This window comes from Mandrillus leucophaeus, unplaced genomic scaffold (genome assembly GCF_000951045.1).
Source record: "Mandrillus leucophaeus isolate KB7577 unplaced genomic scaffold, Mleu.le_1.0 Scaffold91, whole genome shotgun sequence".
In the NCBI taxonomy this organism is placed as follows: domain Eukaryota; kingdom Metazoa; phylum Chordata; class Mammalia; order Primates; family Cercopithecidae; genus Mandrillus; species Mandrillus leucophaeus.
The window spans coordinates 5,872,443-5,894,615 of NW_012109919.1; the positions used below are offsets into that span (position 1 = coordinate 5,872,443).

The 22,173-nt window shown below is 35.7% G+C and overlaps 1 protein-coding gene across 2 annotated transcripts in view; it reads right to left on the reverse strand.

Annotated features, from left to right (window-relative positions):
• Window positions 1–22,173, reverse strand: part of MCTP2 (multiple C2 domains, transmembrane 2) — a 198,105-nt gene that overhangs the window by 15,582 nt on the left and 160,350 nt on the right. For both annotated transcript variants that reach the window (XM_011969822.1, XM_011969821.1), the window contains one exon: window positions 10,456–10,565. In XM_011969822.1, coding sequence (XP_011825212.1) covers window positions 10,456–10,565 — 110 coding nt within the window. The remainder of the gene's footprint in view (window positions 1–10,455; window positions 10,566–22,173) is intronic.

Here is a 22,173-nt window from a genome sequence, read left to right on the forward strand (position 1 = left end):
CAAAAGACTGAATGTTATTGTTTTTAATCTTTGCCTATTATGATGTAAAATATTATATATATATGTCTTTAATTTTTTAATTCTTTAAGTTATAATGTAGGCACACACACAATCTTTTTCCATATGAAGTCATTAAACACTTGAAGGTATGCTTTCTAATCTTTTTTTTTTTTTTTTGGTCTCGGGCTATTATTTAGGAAAGTGCTTCAGAAAATTGATTTATAAGCAAAAACTGACTTGGGTTCAAGTTCAAGCTTTAGCTCAAGTTAAGTAACTCCCAGAAATTGAATCAGTCTGAACCATAATTTCGTCTGTAAAACTGGAATAATAATACCTATATCATAGATTCTGCTAGAAAAACAAAGAACTTGCAGAATAGTTAGCTCAGTGTCTGGCACATTGTAAAAACTCAAAAAAAAAAGTTACTATTTGCTATTTGCTAGTTTTCTCCTGAGCTGTTTTGCTTAACTTTTTCCTCAGTGATTTCCAATATCACTTTGGATAGTAGAAAACTCAGACATTTGTCATGTTTGTTATATATAACATTTTTTTCAGTTTGCTGCTTTATTTTGCTTATAATCAATATAAAAATTATAAATTTTCACATGAACAAATCTATCAGTTTTTCCTTGTCAATGTCTAGATTTGGCCAGGCTTACCAAAGCCCTCCCCTGATCCAGTGATGTGACTCCACCAACTGATCAATCACTGTTTCCCCCTTCTTTATTATGCGATCTTTGTTATTCTGAATTTCTACATGTATATAGGTCCATTCCCGACTTCTCTACTCCAGAGTAGAACTTGTAACAGAACTTTTTGGAGGGCAATTTTACAATATGTGTTGAAATGCTATCTGAACTCCACAACGGATCCAGTTCAGCATGGCAAGAAATTTAACTTGCAGCTTTCCTTGCCCGAGGGCACAGGGGCAGTACCTAAATGGCTTCTCCAGGCTGGTTGGTAGTATTTAAATAAACTCAGCAAAATAAATATTGAAAAATCTCGAAATGAAGAAAAATTAATGAGATTTATACTGGAATACTATGCAGCTTAAAAAAAAGATGAGAATACACTAAAAACACTCACGCTATCCCCCCCACCCTGTGGGCTCAAAGCTACATACAGTAAAAAACTAAACTGTAGAAATAATGTACATATATAAAATAAGAAAAGACTTTATATTTCATTGGTTGTATTTGATTATTTTTATAATTGATATATTTATAATAAAAGTAAGTAACAACTGTATCAGGTACAACAAATAACTAAAATAAATAAGGAAAAAGAAATTTGTCCCCTTTTCAACTTTTTTAAAGTGGAGACGCAGTGGATGACAGATCCTGGACATAAATCCATAGCTAGCTGGCAACAAAACCCACTCTTTTTTTACCCCGGAAGATTACTTATTAACTTTGTAGCCTATAATGTAAAAACAATTCCTGTGCAACTTTTTGTTATCTGTGTGGCCTTAAGTAATTTACTCCACCTCTCTGTACTTTCGTTTTCCCATCTGTAAAATGGGAATAATAACTGCATCTACTTTATAGAGCTGCTGAGGGAATTCCATAATTTTATACATATAAATTATTTATAAAAATATATGGCACATAGTCATTATTTAATAAGTGTTAGCTACCCTCATTTTTCTCATTGTTATTGCACAAAACACACAAATATAGAAAGAAAGTTTTTGATACCAGGTAGAGTTGTGAAAATAATAGCTACAAACATGAATAAAATTACTCTTTAAAAACGAATATACTTTATCATTCCTTTTCTAGCAATACCATTCCACTTTGAAGAGAAAGTAAAATATTAATCAACAGAAAAAAAAAAAAGCCATTACTAGGTTGACATGAAAATAGAAATACAGTATAAAAATAAAATAAATTGGAAGAACTCTTGGAGGGAACTAAGTTCCAATGTCAATTTTCACTCTAATATCTTCTGCCAAATATTGGGATTTTGAGCTTCTTTCTGTTGTCTGCATGGTACGATGGGAGGTTGGGGGCAGAAAAGGAAGCCTAGGAACTCCCCATGGGGAGATTTTAATATGAGACCATCGCATAAAGCTTACATATTCAGGGTAAGAATAAGGAAGGAGGGACATATTGTACCATACAAGAGTGGACATAAATCATGACCTTGGTGCTAAGTGGAGAGATTTATCATCTGAGTTGATGCTACCACTGTTGTTTGAAAAGCCTCAAGCAAAAGAATTTAAGGAAGGACCTAGACTGGTAGGTCCTGGGATTGGCAGTATCCCAAGGTGACTTAAACAGTACTCCTCTCCAAGGAAATACATCATCAACTATGATGTTTGAGTACTCTCCACATGAAAGTCCAAGGAATATAAGTGTATACTTAAAAATCCAAACCACAAAAGGACACATGACACCATGAGTAAGAGCCAACAAAATCTGAAAGATTTCAGATTTTGAAATCTAATCCAATATATTAAATCATGTTTAATATGTTAAAAATCATGTAAGAGACACTTGAAGATATAATCCAAAAGAAAATGAAAAAGAAGAAAAATTGATAAAGCAAATAGAATTTTGAAAAATGAAAACTACAATAATTGAAGTTAAAAACCCAATGAATGAATTGGACGGGATTTTAAACTGCAGAGGACTAATACAGTTCACGATTTTCCAAAGAAAGTATTTAGAAGGCATCACAAAGAAGAAAAAGATGGCAGATATCAAAGAGATGTGGAACATAGATTAAGAAGGTTCCTGCACTGACTGGGAAGGCATTAAAAGTGACAATATTGGACTGTGGCAAATAAAGCTGTTAACTCTAAGATGACAACTAAAAGAATAGCAAGAGTATTTCAATTCCTAGCAAGTGGAGGAAAGATATAGAAGAAATAAAAAGACACAGAACAAACAAGTAAACACTACTATTAATAAATTACAGATTTAAATCTAAATGCAATTGCAAATGTCATTAATTTTGCAGGGATTACATGCTACAGTGAAATGATAGTGATAGTGAGATACAAGAGAAACATTTGAAACAAAAAGACAGGTTGAAAGAAAAGTACAGAAAAGGAGACAAAAAAGGTGAGACAGCAGTCACCCCTTATCTGCAGTTTGGTTTTCTGTGGTTTCAGTTAGTTGGAGTTCCAAAATATTACATACAATAAGATATCTTAAAAGAGAGGGGAACACCACATTCACATAACTTTTATTACATTATCTTACCATAATTGTTCTATTTCATTATTATTGTTAATCCATTACTGTGCCTAATTTATAAAGTAAACTTTATCATAGGTCATGCACGTATAAGAAAAAGCATAGTATATACAGAGATCAGTACTATCCATGATTTCAGACATCCACTGGGGATCTGAGAACATATCCCCCATGGATAATAGGGGACTACTGTATAGCCATACCAATATTGGTCAACAAGGTATTTAGGAAAAAACTGTATTAGCAAGAAATAGGTTGCTTCATATTAATGCTCCAATCAACCAAGATAATATAATAATTTTAACATCTACAAACCAAATAACGTAGCTTCAAAATATAGAAAGCAAAAAATGACAAAATTCAAGGGAGGATTAGACAAATGTACAACAATAGTGAAAAATTTTAACACATCTAAGTAATTGATAGAACAAGCCAAACAAAAACAAAAATCAGTACAAATACTGATTGAATATGGCTTGAATATGATGAGCAAATTTAATCTAATGAATATATAGAGAGAACAATGCATCCAATGATCTACTTTTCAAACTCACATGGAAAATTGACAAAAGTAGTCCGTTGCTGGATCAATATTTTCTAACCATAAAGCAATTAAGCTAGAAATCAGAAATGAAAAAATGACTAGAAAATCTCCATATACTTGGGAATTTAGCAATACATATCTTAGCCAAGGAAGAAATCAAAAGAGAAATCAGAAAATAGCTTTAACTGAATTTAAATGATAATGAGAATATTACATGCCAGAATGTTTGGCATGGAGCTAGAGTTGTGTTTACAGGAAATTGTAGAGCCTTAAATGTTTATGTTAAGAAAGAAGAAAGATTGAAAATAAGTAATCTAATTATCCATCTTAAAGAGTTAGAAAAATATAAGAGTAGTAATTAATGAAAAAACAAGCAGGAAATAGAGAAGATTAGCAAAGGCAAATGATGCTTATTTCTAAAGACTAATATAATTGATAAATCTCCGTCAAGAAGAAAGAAGATAAAAAACAATATCAAGCATAGAAGAGTAGACAATGCAACAGATCTTACATTAAATAAGAGGATGTTATAAACAACTTTAAATCAACAAGTAGAAAATTTATATGAAAGGGACAAACCCTTTGAAAATTACAATTTACAGAAACAGAGATGAGAAATAATAGAGTGGCTGACTATATATATATCTCCAGAATATTTCATCCAAAATCATCTCCAAAGGAAAACTTCAGGCCTGGATGCTTCAGCAGCTAATTCTATAAATCTTAAAGGAAGTAATATCATACTCCCATAAACTCTTCCAGAAAAAAAGACAGAGAACCTACCTGACCTTGTATTATGAGTTTAGAATAACCTAGCCACAAGAAAATTTCAAGAACAGAAAATAAGTCAATCTCACTGGTGATCATAACTTCGAAAATCCCAAGCAAAAACAAGTAAATAAAATCCAGCCAGATAAAAAGGGACTATAGAACAGCAATGCTGGGTTTATTCCAAGAATGTAAGATCGGTTTACCATTTGAAAACCAATCAAAATAATTCACCACATAAAGCAAAATAAAGCAGAAAAATAACATCATTTCAATGAATGCAGGCAAAAATGTTAGGGAAAGCTCAACTCATGTTCAAAATAAAAACTCACAGCAAACTAGGAATAAAAAGCGAACTTCTTTTATCTGATAAAGCATATTTACAATAACCTACAGCAAACATCATTCTTGAGGGTGAAATGTTGAAAGCTTTCTTTCTGAGATCCCAAGAGGAAAGAATGCCTCAAAATACCAATTCTAATCCACATTGTATGACAGCTAATAGCCAGTACAGCAAGTCAAGAAAATGAAATGTGTAAGGGATAGAAAAATGAAGAAAAAATTATTCTTACATGATACATTTATCTAAGAAAAAAATCCAGAATAATAATCTTCATATAAAAATAAGATAACTAAGTTTACCATGGCTATTAGAAACAAAGCAGAAAAATTAATTTCATGTCTATATGAGAGTAACAGGTAGAAAATGAAATGTGAAAAAAGATGCCATTTAAACTAACACCACACTATCAAGTACTCAGGAATATATTTCACAAAAAAATGTCAGACTTCTATACAGAAAACTCTAAAATAATAATGAGATAAATTAAAGACAATCTAAAGAGATATTACACTGGGATATAACAAGCTCATATATTAGAAAACTTAAACATGTATCGGGATATCAATTCTTTCCCAATTAATGCAGTCCTAATAAAGATCCCAACAGTTGTGTGTGTACAAGTGTATTGTGTGTCATGTGCTTTCTAGAAATGGAGTTGGGCGACACTCTCACTCTCCCACATAGCCTGTCAGATTTGCCTTCTAAGAGCCAGGTCAGTTGACTAATGCATTTTCCCCTCAGCAACCCACAAGTTTAGATTTCTCAAAAATTTGGCACCTCAGAAGTACAACTTCTGTGTTAAAATGGTTTAGAAGGAGGGCAGGGGACATTCACTGGATTTATTTAAGACACAGAGGAAGAAAGTCAAGTCAGTGGCCAAAAAATAATATTCACAATAGTTAATATTTTTTATGTGATTACTACCTGTCATCCACTGGTCTAAACTCTTTATATGTACTAATTCATTTAAATTTTATGAAGCAAAACTCATTATTGTTATTCCCATCCTACAGATGAGGACCCTGAGTCCTAAAAGTTAAATAAGTTGCCTAAGATCATTCACTTCCAGTGACGAAACTGGGATTTGAACTCAGAAAATTGGCTTACGATCCCGTCTTCACTGCTTCTGTAGTAGGCACTTTAAAAAAATGTAAATAAGCCCATGTTACTCATGTAATCTAGCTGAATATTCCAGTGTATAATGTTGAGGATTTAATTCAAAGACACTCAGTAGCAATACCCCTAACACTTAAAACCTTACTAGACTCTCTCCCCATGTATCATAGAACATCTTCCATAGAAAATCCGAAGTTGAAGAAGCTTGGTAAATCAAAGCTTTCCCATCTCAAGATAAGACACTTTGTAAAACAACATTTTCATAGATTTCTCCAGTTTTCCTGACTTGAGAGCTCCCTAAATCCTCAGACGTAATCCCTGACTTGGTCCCTTATGAAACAAATGACTAACTTCTCAATTAATGAAAAAACTCAAGGAATCCTCTTCACTCATTCAACCATATGGGCTCACTAATATGGAAGAACATCGTTTTCTAAATCCTCAGCCTCCCGAGTTGCTGGGATTACAGGCATGTTGATTTTGTTGAAAATGTTGTTTTACAAAGTGTCTTATTGTGATTGTGACCACATCCCAGAATGTGGGTGCAGGTATATTCTCCGGGTCCTCCCGCAACTGGCTGCCCCACTGCACTGACCTTGTGTCAATGAGATTATTTCCTTGTTTCCAGGGCTTGGACAAATGAGGTCCTCTGACTCTTCTTCCCAGGGAAATGAAAACTACTGGTCATATTCTGCTGTAGGTTCTTACTTTGTCCTGTCTTCTACTAAAGGCTTTCCTTTGCATATGCATGGTTCTACACTAGCCTGTGATTGCTTTCCTCACATCTGGCCCCCTCCTTGATCTTTCTGTCTTCACTCTTTGTCCCTTTTGATATGTCACTCTTGAATTAAACACAAAATGCATCCATCTCTCATTCCCCATGGCCCCATCAGGATTCCAGCCCTATTTAATCTGGATTCCAACCACTTAACTGGAATCAAATCTGGATTCCAACCCCACTTAACCTCAGGATTGCAACCACTTAACCTGCTTGCCCATCTTCTGCTTAGTATTTTTCACATCATTCCTAGCCAGGGCAGTTGTACTTCTTATGAAGGTGGCTTCTAAGTTTTACCCTGGAACATTTGTAGGAATAACTTGCCTATTTTAGGTCTACCTTAATCTCAGTATCTCCTCTGTGGAGATTTCCCTAGCCACTCAAGGACGCAAGGGTTAGAGCCCTCACTCCATAATGATAGAACATATGACACACTTCACTCTCCTGCACTGCTCTGCCTATTGTCTAGCATAAATGTTGCATGGTTTTTGTTTTTTTGTTTGTTTTTTGAGACAGAGTCCCACTCTGTTGCCCAGGCTGTAGTGTGGTGGTGCCATCTCGGCTCACTGCAACCTCCGCCTCCCAGGTTCAAGTGATTCTCCTGCCTCAGCCTCCTGAGTTGCTGGGATTACAGGCATGTGCCACCATGCCCGTCTAATTTTTGTATTTTTAGTAGAGATGGGGTTTCACCATGTTGACCAGGCTGGTCTCTAACTCCTGACCTCAGGTGATCTGCCCACCTCAGCCTTCCAAAGTGCTGGGATTACAGATGTGAGCCACCGTGCCCAGCCAAATGCTACATGTTGAGTAAAATATTTTGGCTTCATACATATATTCATTTAAAATTTGTGTAATATTAGGGAAGGTGACTAGAGAAGAGTAGGGAAAAAGGAATACAGTTCATTTCACATAAATGCAACACCATTGGGGTCCTCCCTCACCAGTATCAGGGAAGCCTTGCTTTGAGAGTTTTATGTATTTCTATATTTTTGCCAGTTGCCAAGAGTTGAATAAAAGTTTTCCTGGTTCTTAAGCACTGAGTTACAATGGAATTCCAACAGGGTTACACATGACATCCCACTTGAATGCCCAGCAGGGACTTTAAGGTCACTGTAATAATGAATGGCCAAGAATTAATAGGATTTGAGCCTTAGAAGCCTTCCTGTGTTGCAGCTGGGCAGAACAGTACTCTGTTCATGGGCTGAAGACACATCTCAGACATGTCCACCACAGCTGTGCTGGGCACAGCTGCCCCTCAAAGCACTGGAGGGTTGGGAGCCTGTTTAAATCACTCTGCCCTCTTCTCTCCTCAGACACATTTCCTTTTACATTATCAACTGCACAACAGCCACATTTGTCTTTTAGAGATGCTCGAGAATGAAGACAGTTTTACCAAACAACATGATCTTCCTTCCCGGGTCTTGACCCTACTCTGTGTCCTCTTATCCTCCTTGCTGCCAATACGTCCCCCACTGAACTTTCTTCCATTGACTTTTTCCATCTCCTCAAGGCCTGCATAACATGCCTCATCTCTAGGCACTGCCAACTGCACCTCCATGGCATGGACACACTAAATCCCTTACATTTCCCTGTATCTCCCACACAGTCTTGAGCTTTGAGCATTGGCACAAGGGCTGTCTACTCCTGAATCCCTCATTCATCAATTCTTTGCCCAGCTATCTCTTCCTATTCTCAGAGATGCTGATAAGTTTCTTCTGCTTCAGAACTGCCTGCGGTCTGTCTTTCTCTTACATCTCTTCCTGGGCTGATCAGATCTCTCCCAGAATTCTCTCTTACTGCTCCCTACTACTAATGCTACTGAATTCTAATTGGCTATTACTCTGTTTCTCCCTCATTGAAATAGAGATTCCTTGAGGATAATGACATTATAGTGTAGTAATGAGGAGGACAGGTTCCAATCCAAGCTACTAGTAGTCATAGCTACTAGTTGTGTGATCTTGGACTACAAATTTAATCACTCTATGATTCAGTTTCCTCATCTGTAAAATGAGGATACTAACAATCCTTACTTTATAGAGTTGTTTGAATGATGTAATCTTACTCCTTTAAGTAGCTCCTCAAAGGAGCTAGTCTGTTTAAAGGGCTTAGAAGAGTGCCTGGCTGGCATGCGATAACAGTTGGTGTTGCTATCACTATTGTAATTATGGATGTATTTCTCATTCTTAGACCATGTCAATGTCTGAAACTCAAAAACTGATAGTTGAGTGAGGAAATGAATAAAGAATTATGATACCCTCCTCATTTTACTATTCATGTTTACTTCCAAATATGTTTATAGTAAACATTTTGAGGGTAAATGCAAGAATCTTTTGCCAATTGATATGAAACCTACAAGAATAAAGCATATAGGCATCATATCTGTGAGCAAAACTTCTGTTGTTTTTTCTTAAGATATTAATAATGGGTATAACTGTGTAAATTCAATAAAAATTCATCAACTTTGTTTAAAAGTAGTTTATAACTTATTTTTTAAACATACATGTTAACTATGCTTATAATAATAAATGGGCATTCAAGGGCAATTTCATTGACTATGCAACTCAGAACATTAGTATTTACATAAAGCTGCATATTAACTACTTATATTTCCTGATGTTAATATCATTTATGGATTCCTTGCATTTTAATGCATAAGACTTTCACTTGTTTTTTAGCACCACTCTTAATCTGTTTACCCATGCAATCCCCAAACAATACATTCTTTACTTAAAGAAACTAGAATGATCCAAGTAGACACGACCAACAAAGTAAGAATTAATCCTTAGAAAGAACATGGTTGACACCATTCTAGATTAAAGGGGGAAGTAAGTTAATAATTCAAAAGAAAAAAATTAAAAACCTTCCATTTATTGGTGCCAAATGATGCAGAGTTGATAATGTATAAAACAAAACAAACAAAACATATGAATCTACAGTCTTTCTTAACTGGAGTTCCATTAGACAGTTTAGCTATCACATCCTAAGATGGGGGTGGCAAACTGTGGGTAGACTGTGAATCAAATCCAGCATGTTACCTGTTTTTATAAATAAAGTTTTATTGGAATGCATATCATACCCATTCATTTACATATTAACTGTTACTCCTTTTACACTTTAACAACAGAGTTGAGTAGTCAGGACAGAGACCATATGTCCCACAAAGCTGAAAATATTGCCAACTTTCTCTAAAAAAGGCCAGAGAGTAGTATCCTGTCCTAAGACATCCATATATGTGGTGAACTAACTTCACATTTATCCATCTATGATGGTACTAGATATGTATCTTTCTTTGGAGAATTGGAGAGAAAAGTTACTCAAGGCATTTACTAAGTTCCGTGGTTCAGATAGAAAAGGCTCCTTTTTAGCACATTTGCTTCTCTTTTTATTTCTCAATAGGGTAACATTTTAAATATCTATAAGTTATCACCCAAACTGATATATTTTTGAGTGAAAAAGGACACTGTTAATATTGATGCTGGGGTGACGGGAATAAACTAGGCCTTATGGTCACCCCAGTTATGAGGTACCACCCAACTGTGAAGTTAAGAAGTCAACCGAAGTCAGACAGGCTAACCCAAGAGTGTTGCTTTAGTTCGTGTTTTTATTTTCTGACCTCCCTTTCTCCCACCCCACTGCCATAACCCCGCTGTCATTGTGGATAGCAGGTCTACTTCAAACATCACAACACAAATTTAGAACTTACTTTTTAATCCTTTCTCCAAAAGAAGCGATTTCCTCCAAGATGTTTTGAACAGTTGAAACAATATCCTGCACCATATAGATTCTTTCGATCAACCCCTTTTTCTCCGATTCCTGGAAAACATAAAAGCAAGACTTAACTGTGACTTCATTTTTTAACATGCCGATACAGAAAGTATTATACCATGTTATAGTAACAAGCTTTTTACCAATAGAGTGACTACAAGAGATAAATCATTGTTTTACAACTTAAATATAGACTCCCCCGCCCCCAGAAAAATCTGTTCACTCACTCAGATGCTACCACTCCTAATGTGCAAGCCTCAGTTGCTACCTCATTGTCATGAGGTGATGAAGGAAAGCCTCACAGAACCAAGCACTTCACTTTTCTGTGGAGGCTGCTGCATCCCTCACAGAACTCCGCAATCCCGTCAGTCTGGCTAACTCTGACGTCCTCTCTGTCTCCACAGGTTTTCTGCAAGATCACCCTATATTCCTCTCCTATCAGAGATGTTCCTGGCCTGTTGGAGACAGAGGTAGTATGATTCCTAGTACTGGAACATCTTAGTCAAACTCTGCTGCATTTTTAAGCATGTTTTAAATATATTGCCAGCCTGATAACATTTCATCCATCCTTTGGCAACCACTTCAGAAACAAAGCAAGCAGCTGTGGACATGCTACAAAGTAACCCTACAGTGTACTACTGGGGCGGCAGCCTACCCAGATTATTCCCTTCCAGGATGATCAGCAATTGATTGTGATCTCCTCATGACATTGGAAGCACATATACACTCATCTTCCTTAATCTCCAATGCTTCATGTGAAATGGAATTCAGCTTTCTAACAATATTATCCTTACTTTGTTTATAGAAAACCTTACATGTGTTTTACCATGCCAGGTAACTAACAGTGATGCAGGTTACTTAGAAATCACTCAAATGTCAGAAGATTCCCTAAAGAGTAGTATTTTTACACTATTTTTAATATTCTGATGCTATGTTCTAGCTCCTCTGTGGACTTTGCTGTAAATGGAATGTAGTCAATGAGCTCTCAACTCCTGTCTCTCTGGGTCATTGTAGCCACTACACCTATTGTATGAAACCTAAAACCTCAAACAGCTCTTACAAAACTTTTTTCCCACATAGAATTTTAGTTGGGTGACAATTGTACTAAACTATGAAGCAAACACTTCTAAATTTAAGAGGACATTCCTATAATACCATCTGTGCTGCAAAAGGAAAAAATAAAATCATTTTCATCTTGTATCCTTTGTTCCATCAAATTGGAGCCATGGATGGAGTGAAAGAGAACCCACTGCCAATAGGGATTGCAGGTAAAAGCACCAATATGGCACGAATCTTGAAAAGCACAAATCTCCCTTCTTGCATCTGCCTTTATGAAACTACTTGGCTGAAACAAAGGAAGAACACAGGCTAGAATGCCTCACTGCCGCCCCCTCTCCAGTAAAGGGTACTGCAATGGTTTGAATAAATTCTTACCAATAAGACTACTCCTTTATCCATTCATTCTGTGCAGAAGGAAAACCAGGTTCATTGCTTCCTTTTGCAACATCAAACTTTCAAGATACTTTTACTTTTTTATCCTAATTTGAATTTTTTTCCCTTACTCTAATTCCTCAAGCAGTTTGTGTCAAAAATTAGATATGCTGCCAGAGCGTACTAATTCATGAGTCCACTGACATCTATTAATGCGCACAATGGTGAAAACCCAGCTCTGTCTGCCACATAAGTATTCATGTTTATAAAGGAACATTTGAAAGAACGAGGGAGTTTGACCCAAAGGCCAAAAGTGGCTTCCTCTTTTTGGCCGCATCCAGTTTAGGTCAAAACAATTTCTTGGAAAATGACTCAAGTTTCCACGTCACTCAATTTAATCAAAACTTCCTATTTCAATTTTTTTTCCCCCTATGAAACACCCAAATAGTGAGGTTCTGGTTGTGAAGAAAGCATGAGTTAGTATGCCAAAATAATGATGCTCACGAGTCCTGTTACTTTATAATGAATTTGATGTTTGGAGTATTAAATATCCAAAGACTAGGCTAAAGAGTCTTACTATATCTTGAGTACCAGAATAACTTATCATCTGGACTTGTTTTTTAAGAGTAGAAGTAAACAGAATTAATTTTTGAAATATGCATGAACTGATAACTTGGTTTTATTATATTAGTGGACCTACAAAACTATTCCATTTTTATTTCACAAATACATTATTTTCAAATAAACAGACTTTTGTGCATTAAATTTGTTGATCATCTGGATATTTTAAAATGACACAAGAAGAAGGATTATTTGTGATATACATTCATATATTTTAGTCACTTACTAGCTACAACTGTCTACCCATGTCAGGATTACTTTTCAAAAGAACGTACTTTTTAGTGGCATCTTTTTATTTCTAATATTTCAAGAAATTGTTATCAATCACCTTCAGAGGTGTCATTAAATTGACACCTTAATTGACTCCACTGTAGACCATAATTTTAATGAATAATACTTTCTGAGGCTGACCACAGTGGCTCACGCCTGTAATCCCAGCACTTTGGGAGGCCAAGGCGGGCGGATGACGAGGTCAGGAGATGGAGACCATTCTGGCCAACATGGTGAAGCCCCGTCTCTACTAAAAATACAAAAATTAGCTGGGTGTGGTGGCGCGTGCTTGCAGTTAAAGCTGAGGCAGGATTATTGCTTGAATCAGGGAGTCAGAGGTTGCAGTGAGCCGAGATGGCACCACTGCACTCCAGCCTGGCGACAGAGCAAGACTCTGTCTAAAAAAAATAAAATAACACTTTCTACGAGCACTTAAGTACCTTGAAAACTCACAACAAAAATGTGGTACATGGACAATATTCTTGATCTATTTTTAAAATATTGAAATCTGTATATACTTCATCCCAAATATTTTCAAAGGCACTGTATTTTTGTATTCATTCACAGGAACTTTTCCTGTCAAACATTTTTTCAAGACAATATGTTAGAACATTTAACAAAATGTATGCTGAAAAATAAATGCCTTCTAAATGTCTTTCCATTAATGGTCAGAACGTATATTTATTGTATTAAAAATCACAAGAATTCTTCCCATAAAACAATCTAGGCCAGGAGCTGCAATCCCAGCACTTTGGGAGGCCATGGCGGGCAGATCACTTGAGATTGGGAGTTCGAGACCAGCCTGGCCAACATGGTAAAACTCCGTCTTTACTAAAAATATAAAACATTAGCCTGTTGTGGTGGCACACGCCTGTAATCCCAGTTACTAGGGAGGCTGAGGCAGGAGAATCGCTTGAACCTGGGAGGCAGAGGTTGCGGTGAGGCAAGATCACGGCACTGTACTCCAGCCTGGGCCACAGAGCGAGACTCCACCTAATAAAATAATAATAAAAATAACCTAAAGTATAACTTCAGAATTTAAAAATTGAATCATGCATAGTATTTGACCTTTTATATGTTGCTTTCATAGAAAAATGAAGTGATTTTTGGCCACTTAAAAAAAAAATTCACTTCCATTCAGAAAAAGCTTCCAAAAATAGTAGTTAGTACTTCAGTCATAAAAAATTTTGAATAAAACTTTCCAACTGATTATGACCATAATTTAGAGGAGGTTTTTTTTTCCACAAAAGAGACCAATTTTGGAGAATGTTTAAGTTAACTGAGGTATCTTCAAAGGTTCAAACCTTCCTAAAATGATAATGGGTAAAGAAAAAGTACATACTGCCATGCTGATGTTTATTTTTATATGTGATGTATCTTTATCACACAACCTTGTTGATATCCCAACTGTGTATATAAAAAAAATTATAAGTGTGGACACTAGAACTTTGCAAGCGGTGGAAAATTATCACTTGTCTTGATGCAATTAATGAATAATTAGTGCATCACAGCCAACACCAAGTACATTTCTGCCTCATATTTCTTCATTTTGGAGGAATATCTTATTAGTTGCAATATTTGCTCCATCAACATTTGCATTCATATTATCATTGTAAAGTTAAATAATTCTCGATAATAAATGTTTAAATTTATAGTGGCATTTCTGATATTAGAAATTACAGTATTTGTAGAGTTAACTTGCAAAGGTTTATTTTGTTTTCATATATTAGGTAAAAAAATGAAAATAATTTCACAAAGTTCTCTGATACTGTGCTTGCATCCTTTAGCAGGAAGATTAACAGCTACCTGGTCATTTTTCATATACGTACAATGAAATCTTGAAATGGAAAATGATATAAATTAATGCAGAAGAAATAGTCATTTGATCTAAATGAAAAGTCATGCTCCACAGAGAGAGATATCAACACACATTTTTAGCTGTATGCATTAAAATAATGTTTTCAGAAACGATTTTCTTAGATACTTCCTCCTGAAGTAGCTGTTGAGGCTTCTTCGGCAGGTTTGTGACTTAGGTTTATACATGTCAGTGACATGATCAAGTCAAGGCCCCAGGGTAGAGAAGAAATGTAAACATTTATCTACAACTGTTTGAGAAATGTACTATCTCTACATGATTATTCATTAAATATGTAATCTGTGTTTTTATCTACATATTGAAAAAGTTAAAAAGTGCACATTTACTCACTACAGTGAGTAAAATAGTATATTCTAAGAGTGTTCAGCCTACTTTTTATTCTCTTAGTAGGAAGGCTTAAATTATGCAAATATTTAACATACACCTACCCTATTTCTTATCTCCCTTACTAACTACTCTGAATAGGCCATTTGAAAGCTTCCTGAATCTTACAGGCCCTGTGGCAGTGGCCACAGCTTAATGGGCCAGTAGACATCACATGCTTTCTACCACTGCCAGAAGCAAGAAGGGATTAGCTCATGTGAGAGCACTTTGTTTTATTATGGACCATGCAAAAGCTTTCCTTTAAAGCTGGATGTTAGTCACTCAGCCCCTAAAGAGTCAGGAAAATAGAGATGGGTCATTCCTGGTTGTTACAGTTAACCTGATGTTAGTCTTTGAGAACTCTGGTCACAGTGCATGCATCTCATGGGCTACTAGTAATGACCACAGAAACAGCTGAAAGCTTAAAGTGAAAGCCTAAGCAACACATCCCACCTTGTTATAGTGGATATATTAAATACAATATTTTAAAAATGAGGATAATTAGTAAATGAAAACTTTCTGGGAAAACAGGGATCTGTGGTGAACCTGAATTACTTTCCCTTAAATTCTTTAGTAAAGAAACGAACCAATTATTTCCAGAGTATCTTCTAGACAGGGAGAAAGAAAAACAACAAAAAAACACGTTTTTTCATGTGTTTCTACCCCTTCCTTAAAATGCCTGAACTAGGCATTTGCTACTCATGTGAGAGAGGGAAAATTTCCATCTGAGTTCAGGTATCTTTATGGTTAGCAGTAAATGTAGTTTTTGCTCTCTGAAAGGCTTTAAAAATGGCCTTTGGACAATGTGTGTTTATCAAGGTATGGTAGCTTCTATGCTACAAGAAGATTATATTTTTGTAGCTTGGACGCTTCATTAATATCTTCCATTACCCTCTTTTTGGCTATACCCTGCTGGAACTGGGGGATCAACAGATAAGACCAGGCTGTTTTATCTGATCCTGTGTTCTTAGCACCAACAATTGTGGTGGGTCCATCCTCAGTGCTGCTACAGTGCTTGTTTGATGGAGAAATAAATGGATGCAAGACAAAAATAGTTTATCAGGTTTATAGTAGTATTAAATAATTATTTACATTGACCCAAGAAATAAGCAAATGCTTGCAGTTTGAGAGAAGATTCTAGGCCTTATAAATATAGCAGAATGACTGAAAGGCCCAACTCAAGCTTGATGGCTTTTGTGAATCCTCTTCCTAAGGATGCCAGTCTATGCTGACTACTGTCTTTGTTCTCTCAATTTGCATTATACCTCTATCATTTTAATCATCCTAATAGCAAATGTTCTTTTCACTCTCTGTACTGCAAAATTTATCTATTTTAAAATAAGATATTACTGATTTTATGGGTCTTTTCTCTTTATATCTAGCAATATACCAATGGACATATCACAGGATGTATTACATAGCCTTTAGTATTAGTATTTCCGTGTATAGGAAACTGAAGTCCAGGGAAGTTAAATGATGTTATATACAGCAGACCATGGAGTCAGAGAACGGGGTTCAACTCTGGTCCTGTCATGTCATCTACTAGCTTGGTGATCATGGCAAATTCTTTACCCTTTCTGAATTTCAAGTTCAATATCTGGAAAATGTAGATCATTGTCATTACTCTGATTGGAGTGTGGAGAAAACTAAATATTGTCACATATGTAAAGTACCTAGTATATTCCAGGTGCTTCATAAACACAAGTTACTTCCCTTCAAGAAGGCAAAGCTACAAAAGAAGGACCAACCTTTTGTCTAGTTTAAAGAATACTGGGATTAATTTAAGTTTCAAAGAAAATGATCTTCCAGGACAAGTCTACTCATGTTGCCCTGAGTTGTATGAAAGATCATCTGCAGTTCCATCTGCATCATGCTGGCTTTATTTACACGTTTCAGATTGAACCAGGGAATGTGGTGATAACACAGTTTAGCAAACACAACATTACATCTGCTGTTGCTACCAAACTGCCTAGGAAGAGTAACAGTGATTCATTCAGAAAGACAGAACTGCTGTCACATGTGCTTCTGTTTTCCCTTAACATATAAGGCTTCCAATTTACAGAGGGAAATGTGTAATAAAAATAGTGAAGGCCACTGGTGTGATTAAATAAATGAACAAGATTATTATGGCTAAATACATAGTTTTAGATTCCTATATTTGAAAAAGAGGAGTATCACTTCTCATTACAAATGTGAAAAAATGTGGAAGCATAAGTAAAATGCACATGCTTTAGGGGTCTACTTTGTGAGCAAGTCTGCATCACCAAATAATGAAGAGACGAAAGCATGGATTTTTTCAAATTTCATAAGGTTTCCTTCTTGTTGTTGTTTTTTTTAACACACAAGAGTGGCATTCATTGTCAGAAAAATAACAAACTAACTTGGTAACTTAAAAATATGCATCATATGAAGACGAATACAAGCCCACCATTTTTCATTATTCATTTATAAAACATTAAAAGGATTGAGTATTTTTGCTAACTTCTGTAAGCAGTTGAACCGAGAACAAATAATGTGTCTGTGTTGTAACACAATTGTTCTTTTTAAAAAAAGAAAAAACATTTTAAAAATCAGAGGGCAAATCTTTCCTTCCTTAAGGCCTTATTGACGTTGTGTCTCCAATGAGTATAGCACTGTAGGTGCAATAAACTAGCTTCGAGCCTCTGGCAGAGAATTAACACCATCAAAATGAATTTACAACTAAGAATTAATTATATAATCAGGGTGTTACTTTAAATCTCTCCTACATGTTCTGATTTAGAAAACTTCTCATTTCTCTATTAATTCCCCAAGCAAAACTAGAGACAGAGTCCTGAAAATTGACCATGTCAGAAAAAATCCTTTTGACATGCTTAAAAACTGAGTAGTAGTTGTCACAGGATGAACAGAATTCTCAGAAGAGATTAATGCAAAAATTTTTATCTCAAAATCCCCCCAGTAATTTCAATCATCTAGACTAAAGATGCAAAAATATACCTTTAGACTTTAAACAAGAACATGTTTGGTCTGTTTCATCCCACTGAATATTAAAAGGCTATAATTTGAAAACTTAGAAAATTATAAACATTAGAAATAGATTGAGTGACATTTAGCATGAAAAAAAGCTTAGCATCTGTCATAACAAAGAACAAGCAGCAATATTTCTCATACATGAAATTAAAAATTATTCTTTGGGAATCCCAGCAATGCACCAGGAACTGTCATTAAGAATTTCTTCCCATGAAGCATTTTTGTGGGCATGCAGGGACGCGGATACGGACGCGGACTCACGTGCGCACGTGCGCGCGCGCACACACACACACACACACACAGAGTCAACTCCACAGCTCATGCTATTAAAATGGAGTGGGGAGATCTGTACTCTTTCTGGAGTGTACTTCTTTCTCAAGTAGTTCTTTTGCTTTGGGAAATGAATATAAAATAGTATTTGGATTTTGAATCAATATCATTTCTAAGTGGTTTTATATTGCTCTATCTGTTCATTACATAAAGCACTTACACACTGTATTGGTATTTACCAACACTTTTTTGTGTGTGTGTGGCCTGCAACATGGATCTCATCTAGTATTAAATAATAGGGTTGAAAAAGTAAAAGGAATAAACAATCAGCTCAATAGGAAGATACTCATAAAATACAACTGAAAAATTGGCAACAGATTAGGGAAAAAAAATATTTGGAACCTAGACCCTTGAAAGATTGATTTCATTAAAAGTCACTCTGCACTAAGTGACAGAACGCCATGCCACCACAAGGTAAACAGGGCTAATGGTTTTCTATAACTGTAACTACTGTAGATAAATATACCAGGAGCGGCAGTTGCTGGTTTAGCTGTGTGAATCCTTTAGTTTTCTCCCAGGTACAGTAAAGGAGTGGGTATAAGATAATATATTTATGTGATTCGGCAATGGAACAAGTAAAGTAATTATTATTACTTTAAGATTCGCCTGAAACATCACCTCCTTTTAGCAGTCCTGCCTCACTTAGCATTTCTCCTCTCTTTCCCAACATAGCATTTACAACAACATTACAAACCTTGATAAAGGCAGTAATCTTAGGGCATTGGGGTTATTTACTATGAACACCTTGGTTATGGTTGTAATTTTTGTATTCATAGAGACTCTGGTACAGAGACATCAATAAATGTTGGCAAAATAATGCAGAAAAATGAACCAATAAATTAATGACAGGTTTCCTTCACAACAATGGAGCATGGTCAAAAATAAGATTTAGACCAGAAGAGATGGGTTTGAGTGTTGCCACTATCCTGGCTGAGAAAACTGATATGCTACTGAAATTCTCTTAGCCTTGGTTTGTTCATTTGTAGACAAGAGAATATACTATGAAACTTAATATTTTGTTTTGAGTACTGAATGAGCTACTGCATATAAAAGCAGTCTGCAAATTGTGAACACTCTATTAATATTTTTATAAATCTAATTGCTTAAATAATTCTTACTTGAAATGGCCTTGTTTTATTATTCTTGTTTTATTTAATACTTTATTCCAGTGATTATTTTTCCCTTGAAGAAAAAAGTGGTATTCCCCCCTTTCTATCAATTATCTCATAAACTCATTGGATAATTGGGTGAGTCACAGTAAAACGGATGAGGGATTTATTTATTTTGAGATGGAGTCTCACTGTCACCAGGCTGGAGTGCAGTGGCGCGATCTCGGCTCACTGCAACCTCCGCCTCCCGGTTCAAGCAATTCTCCTGCCTCAGCCTCCTGAGTAGCTGGGACTATAAGTGTGTGCCACCATGCCCAGACAATTTTTGTATTTTTAGTAGAGATGCGGTTTCACCATTTGACCAGGATGGTCTCAATTGGATTTATTTTTAAATACAAAAGACATAGCTACTATTTTCAGAAAACCAATCACTTGTGGATAATCAGGATGCAATGTCCAATGTCTTCTACCTCCTCATGATGTGACAATTCTAAGTAATGGGAAATAAATATCTAGATGCAATACAGGTTTAGTATCCTTTATCCAAAATGCTTGGAACCGGAAGCGTTCTGGATTTTGGATTGTTTTCGGATTTGGGAATATATGCATCATGCTGGTTGATCATCCCTAATTTAAAAATCAGAAATCCAAAATGTTCCAGTGATCATTTCCTTTGATAATTAGAGTTTAAAAAGTTTCAAATTTGGGGGCATTTTGGATTTCAAGTATTTATAATAGGGATACTCAATCTATACAAACTACGAAAAAATCAGAGCCTCTGACGATATTTGGTCAGACAATTGCACATTCGCTAAGAGAAGGATAGGTAATTCATCCAACTGAGTCTAGCATATCGCATTTCATAATATTTGAGAATAACATAATCCTTAGAAATCAGAAAGATCTACTTGTACTAGGAATATTAGTGAGCTTGATAATAAGAAGGATGCTCTGAATAATGTTCAAAAAGGCCAGATTGATAATATTTCTGGACGACTTCTAAAGGTTATGAAGTCAAAACATTTTTAAGAATGAGAGTTTGATTTTTAAAAAGAGTATCTGAGCAAATAGATTTGCCAAAGGACTACAGGAAATTGGGAAGGCAACCCCTTCTCATGCAAAACATGCATAAACTGATAATTAAGAATTGGCTGGAATCCACTTCACTATAAAAGGTTTGAAAGATAGTATGATAAAAATGTTAGCAATTAAGTCACTTCATCACTAAAAACCATATTAAATCAAATTAAAAGGACTTAAATTAGAATGCCCATACACTTTATTCCCCTGAAAATCATCCATAACCAGGTCTTTTACAATATGCCCTGTATATAAATTGTATATCCCTGAAGGTGAGTGTGTGCACGTGTAACTATTGTTAACCATTCAAAGATACTCTCTGGCTTTTTATTTTCTTAAAAATACAACACTTTATCATTGTAAGTATCACTGCTCATGTCATAGTTTTAAAAATTACTAATCTAACCAATTTACTATGTTTTAGACATTCTGAAGAAAGCACAAACAGGCCTGGCATGGTGGCTTATGCCTGTAATCCCAGAACTTTGGGAGGCCGTGGTAGGCGGATCACACGAGGCCAGGAGTTTCAGACCAGCCTGGCCAACGTGGTAAAACCCTATCTCTAATGCAAAACTTAGCCCAGTGTGGTGGCAAATGCCTGTAGTCCCAGCTACTCCAGAGGCTGAGGCGCTAGAATCACTTGAACGTGGGAGGCAAAGGTTGCATTGAGCCGAAATGGCACCACTGCACTCCTGCCTGGGTGACAGAGCGAGACTCTGTCTCAAAGAAAAACAAAAAAAAAAGCACAAATGAGTTATAGACAAAACTACTCTTGTTGTTAGATTGTAAGAAGACCTCCATGAACAAGAGTTTTGTCTGGTTAGGATATTATAGATCATCTCCTCTCTCTCTCTCTGGCACAAGGAAACACAGGGAATGAGGCACGGTGGACTTAACCACATCATCCAAAGGACTCTACAGGTTAATTCACAGTGAGAACTCCTTCTAGATACATGCCATGTGCTTCTCTCACTAAGAAGGCCCTGTCTGGGCAATGAGGAAGGGACTGGTTAATCAATTTAGAGGACGGAAAATCATTTTAAACACTGAAATTGATAGTTTAAACTGTACTTAAATTTTAATGACAAACTAATTTGTGAAAATAGAATATAGATACAATATCCATTTGCATCCTTCCATTATAATATGCTCCTCAATCAATCAACAAAAATGGATGTTTCTTATTTTCTTAAAAGAAAATGTCCATATCTGTTTTTCATCTACAACTGATATAAAAGGGTCATACTGTTTTTCATAAACACTGTCAGGCAATTGTGACTTCATTGATGATCCTAAAAGGACAGATCATTCAAGTTCTATTTCTGACAACCTAGTTATGAACAAACCAACCCACAATGCAAGCCTTAGAGCACTGTTTCTTTTTGATAGCATTAAGCAGGGCTTTTTTTCTTTTATTACATGCCCTTATGATTCCTTCTTCCTGATGTTAATAGAAAATGCTGAAATATTCTATGTAAGTGATTGTTGGGCTGGAAAAAGAAAGAAACTCTAATGCAAGTATTTATACCTTCTGTAATGAAAACAAGATATTATTGTCTTGCATGAC